The following is a 14,967-nucleotide window of genomic DNA, read 5'->3' on the forward strand; positions in this document are numbered from 1 at the left end:
TAATTTCTGCTTTATGACAAAGTGAATCAGTTATACACATGTCCTCATATCTCTTCCCTCTTGCGTCTCCCTCTCTCCCACCGTCCCTATTCTACCCCTCTAGTTGGCCAAAAAGCACCGAGCTAATCTCCTTGTGCTATGCGGCTGCTTCCCACTATCTTTCTATTTTACGTTTAGTAGTGTATATATGTCCATGTCACTCTCTCACTTTGTCACAGCTTACCCTTCCACCTCCCAGTATCCTCAAGCCCATTCCCTAGTAGGTCGGCATCTTTATTCCCGTCTTGCCCCTGGGTTCTTCTGACCAATTTTTTTTTCTTTTTCTTTTTTTTTAGATTCCATATATTTGCGTTAGCATACGGTATTTGATTTTCACTTTCTGACTTACTTCACTCTGTATGACAGTCTCCAGGTCCATTCACCTCGCTACAAATAACTCAATTTTGTTCCTTTTTATGGCTAATATTCCACTGAATATATGTGCCACATCTTCTTTATCTATTCATCTGTTGATGGACACTTAGGTTGCTTCCATGTCCTGGCTATGGTAAATAGAGCTGCAGTGAACATTTTGGTACATGAATCTTTTTGAATTATGGTTTTCTCAGGGTATATGCCAAATAGTGGGATTGCTGGATCATATGGTAGTTCTATTTTTAGTTTTTTAAGGAACATCCATACTGTTCTCCATAGTGGCTGTATCAACTTACATTCCCACCAATAGTGCAAGAGGGTTGCCTTTTCTCCACACCCACTCCAGCATTTATTGTTTGTAGATTTTTTGATGAGGGCCATTCTGACCAGTGTGAGATGATATCTCATTGTAGTTTTGATTTGCATTTCTCTAATGATTAATGATGTTGAGCATTCTTTCATGTGTTTGTTGGCAATCTGTATACCTTCTTTGGAGGAATGTCTATTTAGTTGTTCTGCCCATTTTTGGATTGGGTTGTTTGTTTTTATGATATTGAGCTGCATGTGTGGCTTGTATGATTTGGAGATGAATCCTTTGTCAGTTGCTTCATTTGCAAATATTTTCTCCCATTCTGAGGGTTGTCTTTTTGTCTTATTTATGGTTTCCTTTGCTGTGCAAAAGCTTCGAAGTTTCATTAGGTCCCATTTGTTTATTTTTGTTTTTATTTCAGTTTCTCTAGGAGGTGGGTCAAAAAGGATCTTGCTGTGATTTATGTCATAGAGTGCTCTGCCTATGTTTTCCTCTAAAAGTTTGATGGTGTCTGGCCTTACATTTAGGTCGTTAATCCATTTTGAGTTTACTTTCATGTATGGTGTTAGGGAGTGACCTAAATTCATTCTTCTACATGTAGCTTTCCAGTTTTCTCAGCACCACTTATTGAGGAGGCTGTCTTTTCTCCATTGTATATTCTTGCCTCCTTTATCAAAGATAAGGTGACCATATGTGCATGGGTTTATCTCTGGGCTTTCTATCCTGTTCCATTGATCTATATTTCTGTGTTTGTGCTAGTACCACACTGTCTTGATTACTGTAGCTTTGTAGTATAATCTGAAGTCAGAGAGCCTGATTCCTCCAGCTCCGTTTTTCGTCCTCAAGATTGCTTTGGCTATTCGGGATCTTTTGTGTTTCCATACAAATTGTGAAATTTTTTTTCTAGTTCTGTGAAAACTGCCAGTGGTAGTTTGATAGGGATTGCATTGATTCTGTAGATTCCTTTGGGTAGTAGAGTCATTTTCACAATGTTGATTCTTCCAATCCAAGAACATGGTATATCTCTCCATCTATTTGTATCATCTTTAATTTCTTTCATCAGTGTCTTATAATTTTCTGCATACAGGTCTTTTGTCTCCTTAGGTAGCTTTATTCCTAGGTATTTTATTCTTTTAGTTGCAATGGTAAATGGGAGTGTTTTCTTACTTTCACTTTCAGATTTTACATCATTAGTGTATAGCAATGCAAGAGATTTCTGTGCATTAATTTTCTATCCTGGTACTATATCAAATTCATTGATTAGCTCTAGTAGTTTTCTGGTAGCATCTTCAGGATTCTCTATGTATAGTATCATGTCATCTGCCAACAGTGACAGCTTTACTTCTTCTTTTCCAATTTGGATTCCTTTTCTTTCTTTTTCTTCTCTGATTGCTGTGGCTAAAACTTGCAAAACTATGTTGAACAATAGTGGTTAGAATGTGCAATCTTGTATTGTTCCTGATCTTAGTGAAAATGCTTTCAGTGTTACACCACTGAGGATGATGTTGGCTGTGGGTTTGTCATATATGGCCTTTATTATGTTGAGGAAAGTTCCACCTATGCCTACGTTCTGGAGGGTTTTTATCATAAGCGGGAGTTGAATTTTGTCAAACGCTTTCTCTGCATCTACTGAGATGATCATATGGTTTTTCTCCTTCAATTTGTTAATATGGTGTATCACGTTGATTGATTTGCATGTGCTGAAGAATCCTTGCATTCCTGGGATAAACCCCACTTGATCATAGTGTATGATCCTTTTAATGTGCTGTTGGATTCTGTTTGCTACTGTTTTGTTGAGGATTTTTGCACCTATGTTCATGAGTGATATTGGCCTGTAGTTTTCTTTCTTTGTGACATCTTTGTCTGAGTGATGGTTGCCTTGTAGAATGAGTTAGGGAGTGTTCCTCCCTCTGCTCTGTTTTGGAAGAGTTTGAGAAAGATAGGTGTTAGCTCTTCTCTAAATGTTTGATAGATTTCGCCTGTGAAGCCCTCTGATCCTGGGCTTTTGTTTGTTGGAAGATTTTTAATCAGAGTTCCAATTTCAGTGCTTGTGATTGGTCTGTTTACTTTTTCTGTTTCTTCCTGGATCTGTCTCGGAAGGTTGTGCATTTCTAAGGTTTTGTCCATTTCTTCCAGGTTGTCCATTTTATTGGCATAGAATTGCTTGTAGTAATCTCTCATGATCCTTTGTATATCTGCAGTATCACTTGTTACTTTTCCTTTTTCATTTCTAATTCTATTTATTTGAGTCTTCTACTTTTATTTCTTGATAAGTCTGGCTAATGGTTTATCAATTTTGTTTATCTTCTCAAGAACCAGCTTTAAGTTTTATTGATCTTTGCTATTGTTTCCTTCATTTCTTTCATTTATTTCTGATCTGATCTTTATGATTTCTTTCCTTCTGCTAACTTTGCGTTTTTCTTTGTTCTTCTTTCTCTAGTTGCTCTAGGTGTAAGATTAGGTTGTTTATTTGAGATGTTTCTTGCTTCTTTTTTTTTTTTTTAATAAATTTATTTTTGGCTGTGTTGGGTCTTTGATTCTGTGTGAGGGCTTTCTCCAGTTGTGCGAATGGGGGTCCAGTCTTCATTGCAGTGCACGGGCCTCTCACTATCACAGCCTCTCCCGTTGTGGATAACAGGCTCTAGATGTGCAGGCTCAGTAGTTGTGGCTCATGGGCCTAGCCACTCCGCGGCATGTGGGATCTTCCTGGACCAGGGCCAGAACCGGGTCCCTTGCATTGGCAGGCAGATTCTTAACCACTGCACCACCAGGGAAGCCCCTCTTGTTTCTTGAGGTAGGATTGTACTGCTATAAATTTTCCTCTTAGAACTGCTTTTGCTGCATCCCATAGGTTTTGGGTCATTGTGTTTTCATTGTCATTTGTTTCTAGGTATTTTTTGACTTCCTCTTTGATTTCTTCAGTCATCTCTTGGTTATTAAGTACTGTGTTGTTTAGCCTCACTGTGTTTGTATTTCCTACAGATTTTTTCCTGTAATTGATATGTAGTCTCATAGAGTTGTGGTCAGAAAAGATACTTGATACAATTTCAATTTTCTTAAATTTACCAAGGCTTGATTTGTGACCCGAGATATGATCTATCCTGGAGAATGTTCCATGAGCACTTGAGAAGAATGTGTATTCTGTTGTTTTCAGATGGAATGTCCTAAACATAGCAATTAAGTCCATCTTGTTTAATGTATCATTTAAAGCTTGTGTTTCCTTATTTATTTTCATTTTGGATGATCTGTCCATTGTTGAAAGTGGGGTGTTTAGTCACCTACTGTGATTGTGTTACTGTCGATTTCCCCTTTTATGGCTGTTAGTATTTGCCTTATGTATTGAGGTGCTCCGCTGTTGGGTGCATAAATATTTACAATTGTTATATCTTCTTCTTGGATTGATCCCTTGATCATTACGTAGTGTCCTTCTTTGTCTCTTGTAATAGTCTTTGTTCTAATGTCTATTTTGTCTGATATGAGAATTGCTACTCCAGTTTTCTTTTGATTTCCATTTGCATGGAATATCTTTTTCTATCCCGTCACTTTCAGGCTGTATGTGTTGCTAGGTCTGAAGTGGGTCTCTTGTAGACAGCATATATATGGGTCTTGTTTTTGTATCCATTCAGCCAGTCTATGTCTTTTGGTTGGAGCATTTAATCCATTTACATTTAAGGTAACTATCGATATGTATGTTCCTATTACCATTTTCTTAATTGTTTGGGGTTTATTATTGTAGGTCTTTTCCTTCTCTTGTGTTTCCTGCCTAGAGAAGTTCCTTTAGAATTTGTTGCAAAGCTGGTTTGATGGTGCTGAATTCTCTTAGCTTTTGCTTGCCTCTAAAGCTTTTAATTTCTCTGTGAAATCTGAATGAGATCCTTGCTGGGTAGAGTAATCTTGGTTGTAGGTTTTTATCCTTCATCACTTTAAATATGTCCTGCCACTCCCTTCTGCTTGCAGAGTTTCTGCTGAAACATCAGCTGTTAACCTTATGGGGATTCCCTTATGTGTTACTTGTTGTTTTTGCCTTGCTGCTTTTAATATTTGTTCTTTGTATTTAATTTTTTATAGGTTGATTAATATGTGTCTCTGTGTTTCTACTTGGATTTATCCTGTATGGGACTCTCTATGCTTCCTGGACTTGATTTACCATTTCCTTTTCCATATTAGGGAAGTTTTCAACTATAATCTTTTCAAATATTCTCAGTCCCTTTGTTTTTCTCTTCTGCTTCTGGGACCCCTATAATTCGAATGTTGGTATGTTTAATGTTGTCCCAGTGGTCTCTGAGACTGTCCTCAATTCTTTACATTCTTTTTTCTTTATTCTGCTCTGCAGTAGTTATTTCCACTATTGTATCTTCCAGGTTACTTTCCGTTCTTCTGCTTCAGTTATTCTGCTATTGATCCCTTCGAGAGAATTTTAAATTTCATTTATTGTGTTGTTCATCACTGTTCGTTTCCTCTTTAGTTCTTCTAGGTCCTTGTTAAACATTTCTTGTATTTTCTCCATTCTATTTCCAAGTTTTTGGATCATCTTTACTATCATTATTCTGAATTCTTTTTCTAGTAGACTGCCTATTTCCTCCTCATTTTTTAGGTCTGGTGAGGTTTTATCTTGCTCCTTCATCTGCTGTGTGTTTCTCTGTCTTCTCATTTTGCTTAACTTACTGTTAAGCGTCTCCTGTTTTGGGTCTCCTTTCCACAGGCTGCAGCTTCATAGTTTCCATTGTTTTTGGTGTCTGTTCCGAATGGCTAAGGTTGGTTCAGTGGGTTGTGTAGGCTTCCTGGTGGAGGGGACTAGTCTCAGTGTTCTGGTGGATGAGGCTGGATCTTGTCTTTCTGGTGGGCAGGTCCACGTCTGCTGGTGTGTTTTGAGGTGTCTGTGGCCTTATTATGATTTTAGGCAGCCTCTGTGCTAATGGATGGGGTTGTGTTCCTGTCTTGCTAGTTGGTTGGCATAAGGTGTCCTACACTGTAGCTACCTGGTCGTTTAGTGGAGCTGGGTCTTGGCGTTGAGATGGAGATCTCTGGGAGATTTTCTCTGTTTGATATTATGAGGAGCTGGGAGGTCTCTTGTGGACCAGTGTCCTGAACTTGGCTCTCCCACCTTAGTGGCACCATCCTGACACCTGGCTGGAGCACCAAGAGCCTGTCCTCCACATGGCTCACAATAAAAGGGAGAAAATAAAGAAAGAAAGAGAGAAGATAAAATAAAATAAAGTAAAATAAAATAAAGTTATTAAAATAAAAGATAATTATTAAGAAAAAATATTTTTTAAGTAATAAAAAAAATGGAGAGGCAGAACCCTAGGACAAATGGTAAAAGCAAAGCTATACAGACAAAATCACACACAGAAGCATATGCATACACACTCACAAAAAGAGAAAAAGGGGAAAAAATCATAAATGTTGCTCTCAAAGTCCACCTCCTCAATTTGGGATGATTCGTTGTCTATTCATGTATTCCACAGATGCAGGGTACATCAAGTTGATTGTGGAGATTTAATCTGCTGCTCTGGAGGCTGCTGGGAGAAATTTCCCTTTCTCTTTTTTCTTTGTACAGCTCCCAGGGTTCAGCTTTGGATTTGGACTCACTCTGCGTATAGGTCGCCTGAGGGCGTCTGTTCTTCGCTCAGACAGGACGGGGTTAAAGGAGCAGCTGATTTGGTGGCTCTGGCTCACTCAGGCTGGGGTGGAGGGAGGTTTACGGATGCGGGGCGAGCCTGTGGTGGCAGAGGCCGGCATGACCTTGCACCAGCCTGAGGCATGCCGTTCATTCTCCTGGGGAAGTTGTCCCTGGATCATGGGACCCTGGCAGTGGCGGGCTGCACAGGCTCCCAAGAGAAGAGGTGTGAACAGTGACCTGTGCTTGCTCACAGGCTTCTTGGTGGCGGCAGCAGCAGCCTTAGCTTCTCATGCCCATCTTTGGGGTCCACACCGATCACCGCAGCTCGCGCCCATCTCTGGAGCTCCTTTAAGTGGCGCTCTTAATCCCCTCCCCTCGCGCACCAGGAAACAAAGAGGCAAGAAAAAGTCTCTTGTCTCTTCGGCAGCTCCAGACATTTTCCCGGACTCCCTCCGGGCTAGCTGTGGTGCACTAACCCCTTCAGGCTGTGTTCACGCCGCCAACCCCAGTCCTCTCCCTGCGATCCGACCAAAGCCGGAGCCTCAGCTCCCAGCCCCGCCCGCCCTGGTGGGTGAGCAGACCAGCCTGTCGAGCTGGTGAGTGCCAGTCGGCACCGATCCTCTGTGCGGGAATCTCTCCGCTTTGTCCTCCGCACCCCTGTTGGTTTGCTCTCCTCCGTGGCTCCGGAGCTCCCAGCCTCCGCCACCCGCAGTCTCTGCCCGCGAAAGCCCTTCCTAGTGTGTGGAAACCTTTCCTTCACAGCTCCCTCCCACTGGTGCAGGTCCCGTCCCTATCCTTTTGTCTCTGTTTATTCTTTTTTCATTTGCCCTACCCAGGTATGTGGGGAGTTTCTTGCCTTTTAGGAGGTCTGAGGTCTTCTGCCAGTGTTCAGTAGGTGTTCTGTAGGAGTTGTTCCAGGTGTAGATGTATTTCTGATGTATTTGTGGGGAAGAAGGTGATCTCCGCATCTTACTCTTCCGCCATCTTGAAGCTCCTCCCCCGTCACACTATTTCTTGAGGGCAGCATTATTATAATCATTTTTCAAATGAAGAGACTGAGGTTTAAGCAGCTGAAGGAATTTGCCTCCGGACATGCACCTGAGCACGGCTGAGCTGGGATATGACCCTAGTCCACCCAGCTTCATGGTGTAGCATCATGAAACAGCACCTCGGACCCGATCATGCCATTTCTACAGCTCCCACGTCCACCATCCCCTGCCCAACTGAACGGTGCAAGGAAAAGGAATCTTCTTTCATTTCTGAAGTTAGAAAATGCTGAAGAAGAAAAATGATTTTTTTTTTGCTTGATCATAGTAGAGAGATAAATTTGAAAAAAACAAGAAAAACTTCCATCATCGCCAAAGGGTCACAACTTGTCAAACTATGGAGTGAAGAAGTCTGCTCCCCTTCACAGAGCTCTCATGACAACCGCATTTGTCTGTGTGTTACTCTACACATAGTAAAGGATTTTGATTTCAATACATGAAGTTCACACTTTCACCTAAGAAAATGAAATGTTCTTACATACTCAACGATTTTTTAAAAAACCCTTTATGAGTTGTTCATACGTGGCGTGTTCAATGAATTTTCTTCCAAAAGTAAAAATAAAACAGCCTCTTTGAAAGATCTCATCACTTTCCTGCTACCAACTACCATCTATAGGGAGTCAGCTCCCGAATCTGTGTCATCTTCAGATCCACGTGGTCAAGCCACCAAGTGGCAATCTCCTCTGGGCTCTTCCCAGACATCCTGAGCTTAAGGCATCAGCATTACATCCTACTCTCCATCCCACACCTCAGTCCAATTACCCTCAAGACAGCCAAGTCACTCCTCCAGTAACCTAAGCCAGATGCCAGTGGACCTCTCATGCCACACCCAGTCTCTAAGACTTGCTGGTTGTGCTCTTGAACAAACTCCCCTCTGCATCTCCTCTTCTCAACTTTCATCACCACTGCCCTCCTCAGCTGTTTTCTATTATTTTAACAGCCTCCTAACTGGTTTCCCTGCCTCCACATCCGTCCTCACCCATCCACCATTTACAGGAATGCCCAAGTGATCTTTCTAATACACACATCCAGTCTTGGCCCTGCCCTTGTTAAAGCCCCTCAGGGCCTTCAATGCATCAAGTCCAAGCTTTCCAAACTTTAGTGAAAGGCTCATAAAAGCACATGGTCAGCTCCCCCTCTCCTGCATAGTCTCTTTTATCCCTTTCCCAACTCACTTGCCCATCCCTCCATGCTGGGTTACTTAGAGTTCTCTAACGTTCTCATGCTGCTGTGCCTTGGTGTGTACCAGTCATTTTGCTTGGAGAGTCATTTCTTTTCTCTGCTTGTGAATCCCTACCCACTCTTTGAGATTCAGGTCCAGAGTGAGACACTTTTCTTATGAGACCTCCTCAATGCTTAACTTAGGGAAAGGCAAGTCTTTCCACCATAGCCCTTGGAACACAACTCATTATAGCACTTAGTAATATGCATTTTGATGATTTATTTACTGGTCTGTGTCTCTCAGCTAATTATAAGCTCTTCTGGTGCAGGGCCCCTTTCTTTTTCATCTTTGTGCCTCTAGCACCTAGCACAGTATTTGGTGTACCCGGGGCACTCGCTAAATGCTTGTTGAAAAAACGAATAAATGAAAGAATGAAACTTATCATGTCAAAATAAAAGTTCATACTGATCTGAAATTTTCAAAATTAACTAATCAATAAATTTGAGTTGAGCACGTGTGATATATAAAGCATGACGTTGCCTTAGACACAAAGAAGTGCTGAATGTGGCCTCTGGTTTCAGAAACTTGTAATCTGGGAACCAGATAAATATAAAAATAGGTGCTAATTATAGAGAGAATTTATTTTAATGAACTGATAAAAAGGAACTTCTCAAGGCAATGTAGAATAAGCTGCATGAATGAAATGGAGATGGGTTACAGGAGCTTGGAATTTAAAGAAGTCTCTATGGTCTGGGAAAGGGGTTCTATGGAGTATGATTCAATCAGTTAGACTTCGCGTTACAAGTACCAAAAAGAATTAGCCTAGGGCTTCCCTGGTGGCGCAGTGGTTGAGAGTCCGCCTGCCGATGCAGGGGACACGGGTTTGTGCCCTGGTCTGGGAAGATCCCACATGCCGCAGAGTGGCTGGTGCCATGGCCACTGAGCCTGGGCATCCGGAGCCTGTGCTCCACAACGGGAGAGGCCACAGCAGTGAGAGGCCCACGTAACACACACACACACACAAAAAAAAGAATTAGCCTATAGCGGTTTAAACAGCAAAGGGAAGCTATTTTTTAAAATTAATTAATTTATTTATTTTTGGCTGTGTCATGTCTTAGTTGCGGCATGCAGGCTCAGTAGTTGCGGCACACAGGCTTAGTTGCCTCAAGGCATGTGGGATCTTAGTTCCCTGACCAGGGATCAAACTGGCATCCCCTGTATTGCAAGACAGATTCTTAACCACTGGACCACCAGGGGAGTCCAAAGGGAAGCTATTGGCTGAAATTCCCAGGACAGGCTGGCTTCAGACAAGACTCTATCTAGAGTGTAAAGAACATCACTCAATTTCTCTCTTTTTCCCCAGTAGCTCCACATTCTTCTCTTGCAGGATCCATTTCCACCTCACAGACCTACCCTTTCTTTCCCAGAAGGCTCCAGCAAATATATATTTACATCTCATTATACCCAATTAATTACATACCTTCCTTGAATCAATCACTGTTGCCACAAAATTAAGACATCCTGATTGATTTAAGCCAATGAGTGGCTCTCCAAAGTGTAGGAAAGGTCAACGGCACCAGTCACTGGCCTATACTATGAGAGGGTGGTTGTCTAAGTATATGCAGGATACCCAGTAAGGCCAGCAAGTCACCTGGGGGTGAAGTAGTGTGGCTCAGGAAGCATTGCTGACTTGCTTCTCATGTCTTTTTCCCTCCCTAAGCCACAATGTCAAAAAAATTTCTCACAACAGGGGGCCTCCCCACATTATCTTTTCCTAAATAATGGCAGAAGAAAGAGCTCTGAATTAAAGATCAAGAACTCTTGACTTCTGTCTTGGCTCTGTCAAGGCACTGAATCTTTCTGTTTCTCAGTTTTTTTTACTATGAAATGTGGATAATGACACCTGTCCTCCCAGTGTCATCAGGAAAGTCAAGTGAAATGGGAGTTTGAAATTAACAGATGCAAACTAGCATATGTGAGATGGATAAACAACAAGGTCCTACTGTATATCACAGGGAACTATATTCAATATCCTGTGATAAACTATAATGGAAAAGAATATGAAAATATATATATATATGTATAACTGAGTCACTTTGCTGTACAGCAGAAATTAACACATTATAAATCAACTATACTTCAAAAAAATAAATTTAAAAAAAGCCAGGTGAAATGATCAGTTTGAAAGTCCTTTGAAAAGCATCAAAATATACTAAGGAGGACTATTGGTAATTCACCCTCAGTGCTCATGTCTACATATTCCTCATCTTGAGAGATTAAGACGATTATGCCAATGCACCCCTCAGTTTCTCTGTTCCCTCCACTCCAGGCCATCTGGCCATCTCTCAGTTCCTCATTACTCCATATCAACTCTGATGCTTTATACTTGAGTAATGGGAAACCTCACCCCAAAGCGCTTTGACGGCAGGACACCTTACTCCCTCCTAATGAGGAGTCCACAGGTAGGTGGGCTCCAGGTATGGGGTATCACGACTGTCCTGCCATATCTCTTGGCTCTGACCTCCCCAAGGGCTGCTCTCATCCACAGTCTCCTGCAAGACAACTGCGGTGGTTCCAGGAATCTTCATGTGTGTCTCTTTTTCTAAAGCTAGGAAACCTTTCCAAGAAAATTTCTTATGTCTTATTGGTTAGAACTGATCACAAGCCCACCCCTAAACCAATGTCTGGCAGAGGGGGATGGGATTCATATGACTGGTGGAGATTCCTCAGTATTCACTTTTTGAGCTAAGGATAGAGCTATTTTCTACATGGCCGAATGGTGGAAAATGGTCTGAAAATGATCAGGGTCTGACAGCTGGAAGAATGAGGAGAGGGAGGAGATTGGCTACTGGGTGGGAGACAACCAGTCTATATAGCAGATGCTCTCAGTGACCTGCTCTTATCCCCAGGCCCTATGACCTGAGTGCATAGCACTGACTTCTGACCACTAGCACTTGTGTTTCTTTGCTTGAAAACTTCTTCTGGTCTTTCCCACCCATGCAATAAGCCAAAAATACTAGGGGATTACTATTTCCATCCTGGGAACAGCCCTCAATGACTGTTGAGAGTATATACACTCCCACATGTATAAAAGCTCCAGTTCCCTCATCCCGAGGGTGGGATCACTCTGTGGTGTTTGCTCTGCACTGGCCTCCAGAATGTCGTAGCCCAGTTACATTCCAGCTACCCATGTCCAGTAGCTGGCTGGACAACACACCCTCCCAGGCTGCCCCCCTCTTCCTGCCTCACCTCTCCACTCCACCGTGGTGCTTCCTACACCTTCTTTGACTTCCTATCTCAGAGTCGGCTTCTTGGGAAGTCCAAGTGAAGATACCATATGCCAAATTCCTTCCTGAATTCAGAGACTCTGTACACAGCGTTCCCATCTGCTCAGAATGTGTTTCCTCTCCCTGCTCATGCTCACGCTCCCTTCCAGTTACAGTGGAAATGTCACTTCCCTCTGGAAGCCTTGTTTGAGCCCTTGTCCACCTGAGGCCATCCTCTCATTGTTTGCTCTCCTCTTCTGTATTTCTCCTTAAGAATGGTTGTGATTTAATTAGTTGTTTGTTTAATTATTTTTTTTTACATCTTTATCCCCAACTAGATTGTGAGCTGCTTGAGGGCAAAGACAATGCTTCTGGCCTCCCAATCTATCGTTGGCTCCTGGCACACTGCCTGGCACAAAGTAGAGGGTCAAGGACTGGATGGATATGGGAAGATGAACCTTATGAAAGATGTAAGTTTGAGAGTCATTCACAGAGAAAAAATTATGAAAGCTTTAGATAAAAGATATTTTATTTACATGACTCTTAATGGATCTACATTTATTTCTTGGGACAGAATATAACTTTTATACATAGAAGGGATGCCCATTGTCTAAGGGAGAATCTTAGAATGGTTCCTTTATATCTATAAAACTGCCATTTTAGTCACCTTTTAATTTTATTTATACATTGCTGAATTCCATCTCAAATCCACTATTCTTTTGTTCATTCATTCATTCAATGCCTACTTATAGGACACTGTACCTGGCAAGACTCTAGAACTATCTGCTCTCAACTCTTTCCAAAAGCCATGAGAGAGAGACATACAATAACCATCATATAATATGTGAGAAAGAACATCCCAGGTTTTCTGTCTGCCTCCCCTCAGCTCTACTTCCGCAGTAGGCTTTTGGCTTTTACTGAAGGAGCAAGAAACAATCTTATGAAATCAATCACTATATTTGCTGGAAAAGGGTACCTGAGGGCTTGTCTATTTTGTCAGTGCTCACATGGGAGGAATTTCCTTTAGTGACAAGTGGCAGGAGGCAGGGTGAAAATAGCAAACAAACATGCATGCTTGCCATCTCTCTGCCAGGCAGATTCTTTCTTACTAATCCCTAAACAAGACCCTTACCTCTGCATGGGATTAATTCAGGTTTTGTGAGGTTTATATAATTTGGAATCCTTCTTCGTGAAAAAAGTACAAAACTACAAATAAAAACGTGACACAGAGCTTTGGAAGGGTCCACACAAGTGAGGGGCTCTGAATTTTAAGCTGCACTGGTTTCCTAGTAAATCAGCATCTGACCATGATTAAGACTGGCTGGTCCTCCCGCCCCTTAGCCCTGCATGGTTACTCTGACCTCTATGCTTTTTGTTGTTTTTTTGCCTGAAAGACTTCCCTCCTCCTTCTCCTTCAATCCCCGGACCATATTTTTTCAAAGTTTGGCCCCACAATGCTTTCTCTGATTCTCCCCAGCAGAAAGCTCTCCCTTCCCTGCAGGCCCACAACCCTATGTACAGAGCCCAGGATATGTTGTCTCATGGTGGCTTAGAGGGCATCATGAATGGCTCTATCTGAGGGGCATATACTGTGCCTTCTCCAATTAGTCTTGGGCACAGGGACTATTTCTTCATTTAGATTTCTCCTCAGCACCTACTCAAGTTCTGGGTACAGCAGTAAGGGAAGGGAAAAAGGAAAGGTGTAATAAAGGCAAGATGATGGGGTGTGGAGTGAGGCTCACCTGGCTGTAACTCTGCCCTCATTAGTGCAGGACCTCAGGCAAGTCGCTTACCTCTCTAAGTCTTCATTTCTCATTGACAAATGGATATAATAATGATGTTTATTTCCCATGATTGTTGTGAGGATTAAGTAAAGCATTTATTCATTCACCAAATACCTATTTAGCCCTCTCTTGGGCTATTTTTGGCACCAGAGGCTTGGAATACACATGACTCAGGGATACTCCCTGTGTGGCTGTTCCCATAGTTGAGTTGGGAGATGGAAGGTTATGATGTATCAGGATAAGGCTATAGCAGACACTCAACCGGAGCAAAGCAGGTGTTCCATAAATAGTTGTTAAATAAATGACTGACAGAATGAATGAATTCAGAAAGCAAAAATGATTAACTTTGCAAGATAAGTAACACAATATATTTGCAGCATCATCCAGATGTAAGTATAATGTTGAATATAATGGACATGGCAGTGCATGGAACATCACGAAATGCTGCATGTTTAAAGAAAATAAAATCAACAGCAGAAAGCAAGCAAGGGTTGAATGAGAGTAGAGAGGACAAAAGGAGGGAGAAAGGCCCTCAGAAGGCAAAAAGGGAGGAAGGACACCATGGACTCACCTGGCCAAGTGTGCACTCCATGCCACCCAAGAAGTCAGCCTCCTTCAGCTCATCGTGGTTGCTGCTGATGTCGTGGACCTCAAACCGCAGGCGCTGCACCTCCTCAAAATAAAAGTCCACGGTAAACAGTTTTGAATACACTGGGTTGATGCAGGTGCGAATCACCTCTGTTCTGTCAACCTGCAGAAGAGAGAAAGAGAAAACCCATCAGGGATCAGGGCTTCGTATCATTATCCTTCATGAGGATTCATCTTACGGTGCTCTGTCTCCTTCCAAACTGTCAATGCCCTCCACCAAGTCAACAGGGTGAGCAGTTTGGATGTCTTCAAGGATGCATCTTCAGAGAATAAGCCATGTTTCAAGGAGGAAAATCATAGAATAATCTGAGCTTTGTATTTAAGGGTTTAGAGCACCTTGTATTGTTAAGTAACAGGGCAACAAGATGGATTGATTATTAGGGGCTGCCTGGAGCCTCAGGATGAGAAAGAGTCTGAGGGCACGTTTGGGTTCAGGAGAAAAGAAATCTGTATTCAATTCCTGAAGTCTGAGGGGCACAGTCAGGGCAAATGACCATGTAGAAGCCCCATTTTAGCCAACACTACTCTAGTATGAGTGTCATAGTTCATGAATCCCAGCATATTGAAGGGGAAAGGCATGAGAAGGGATATGAAGATAACTGCCTGTGGTCTCAAGTGTGCCTTTTGTTGGGTTTACACATGTTGACTCAGTCATTTCAGTCCCCTGGGCCTCAGTTTCCTTATCAACCAGTGAGGGTTAGAGGATGAAAAGTC

The 14,967-nt window shown here is 42.3% G+C and overlaps 1 protein-coding gene across 1 annotated transcript in view; it reads right to left on the reverse strand.

The window, feature by feature from the left end:
• Positions 1–14,967, reverse strand: part of CPNE4 (copine 4) — a 572,759-nt gene that overhangs the window by 185,397 nt on the left and 372,395 nt on the right. The window contains exon 3 of the mRNA XM_079922482.1: positions 14,177–14,356. Within this exon, the coding sequence (XP_079778608.1) occupies positions 14,177–14,356 (180 nt within the window). The remainder of the gene's footprint in view (positions 1–14,176; positions 14,357–14,967) is intronic.

Source organism: Stenella coeruleoalba (genome assembly GCF_951394435.1).
Source record: "Stenella coeruleoalba genome assembly, chromosome: 5".
Lineage (NCBI taxonomy): Eukaryota > Metazoa > Chordata > Mammalia > Artiodactyla > Delphinidae > Stenella > Stenella coeruleoalba.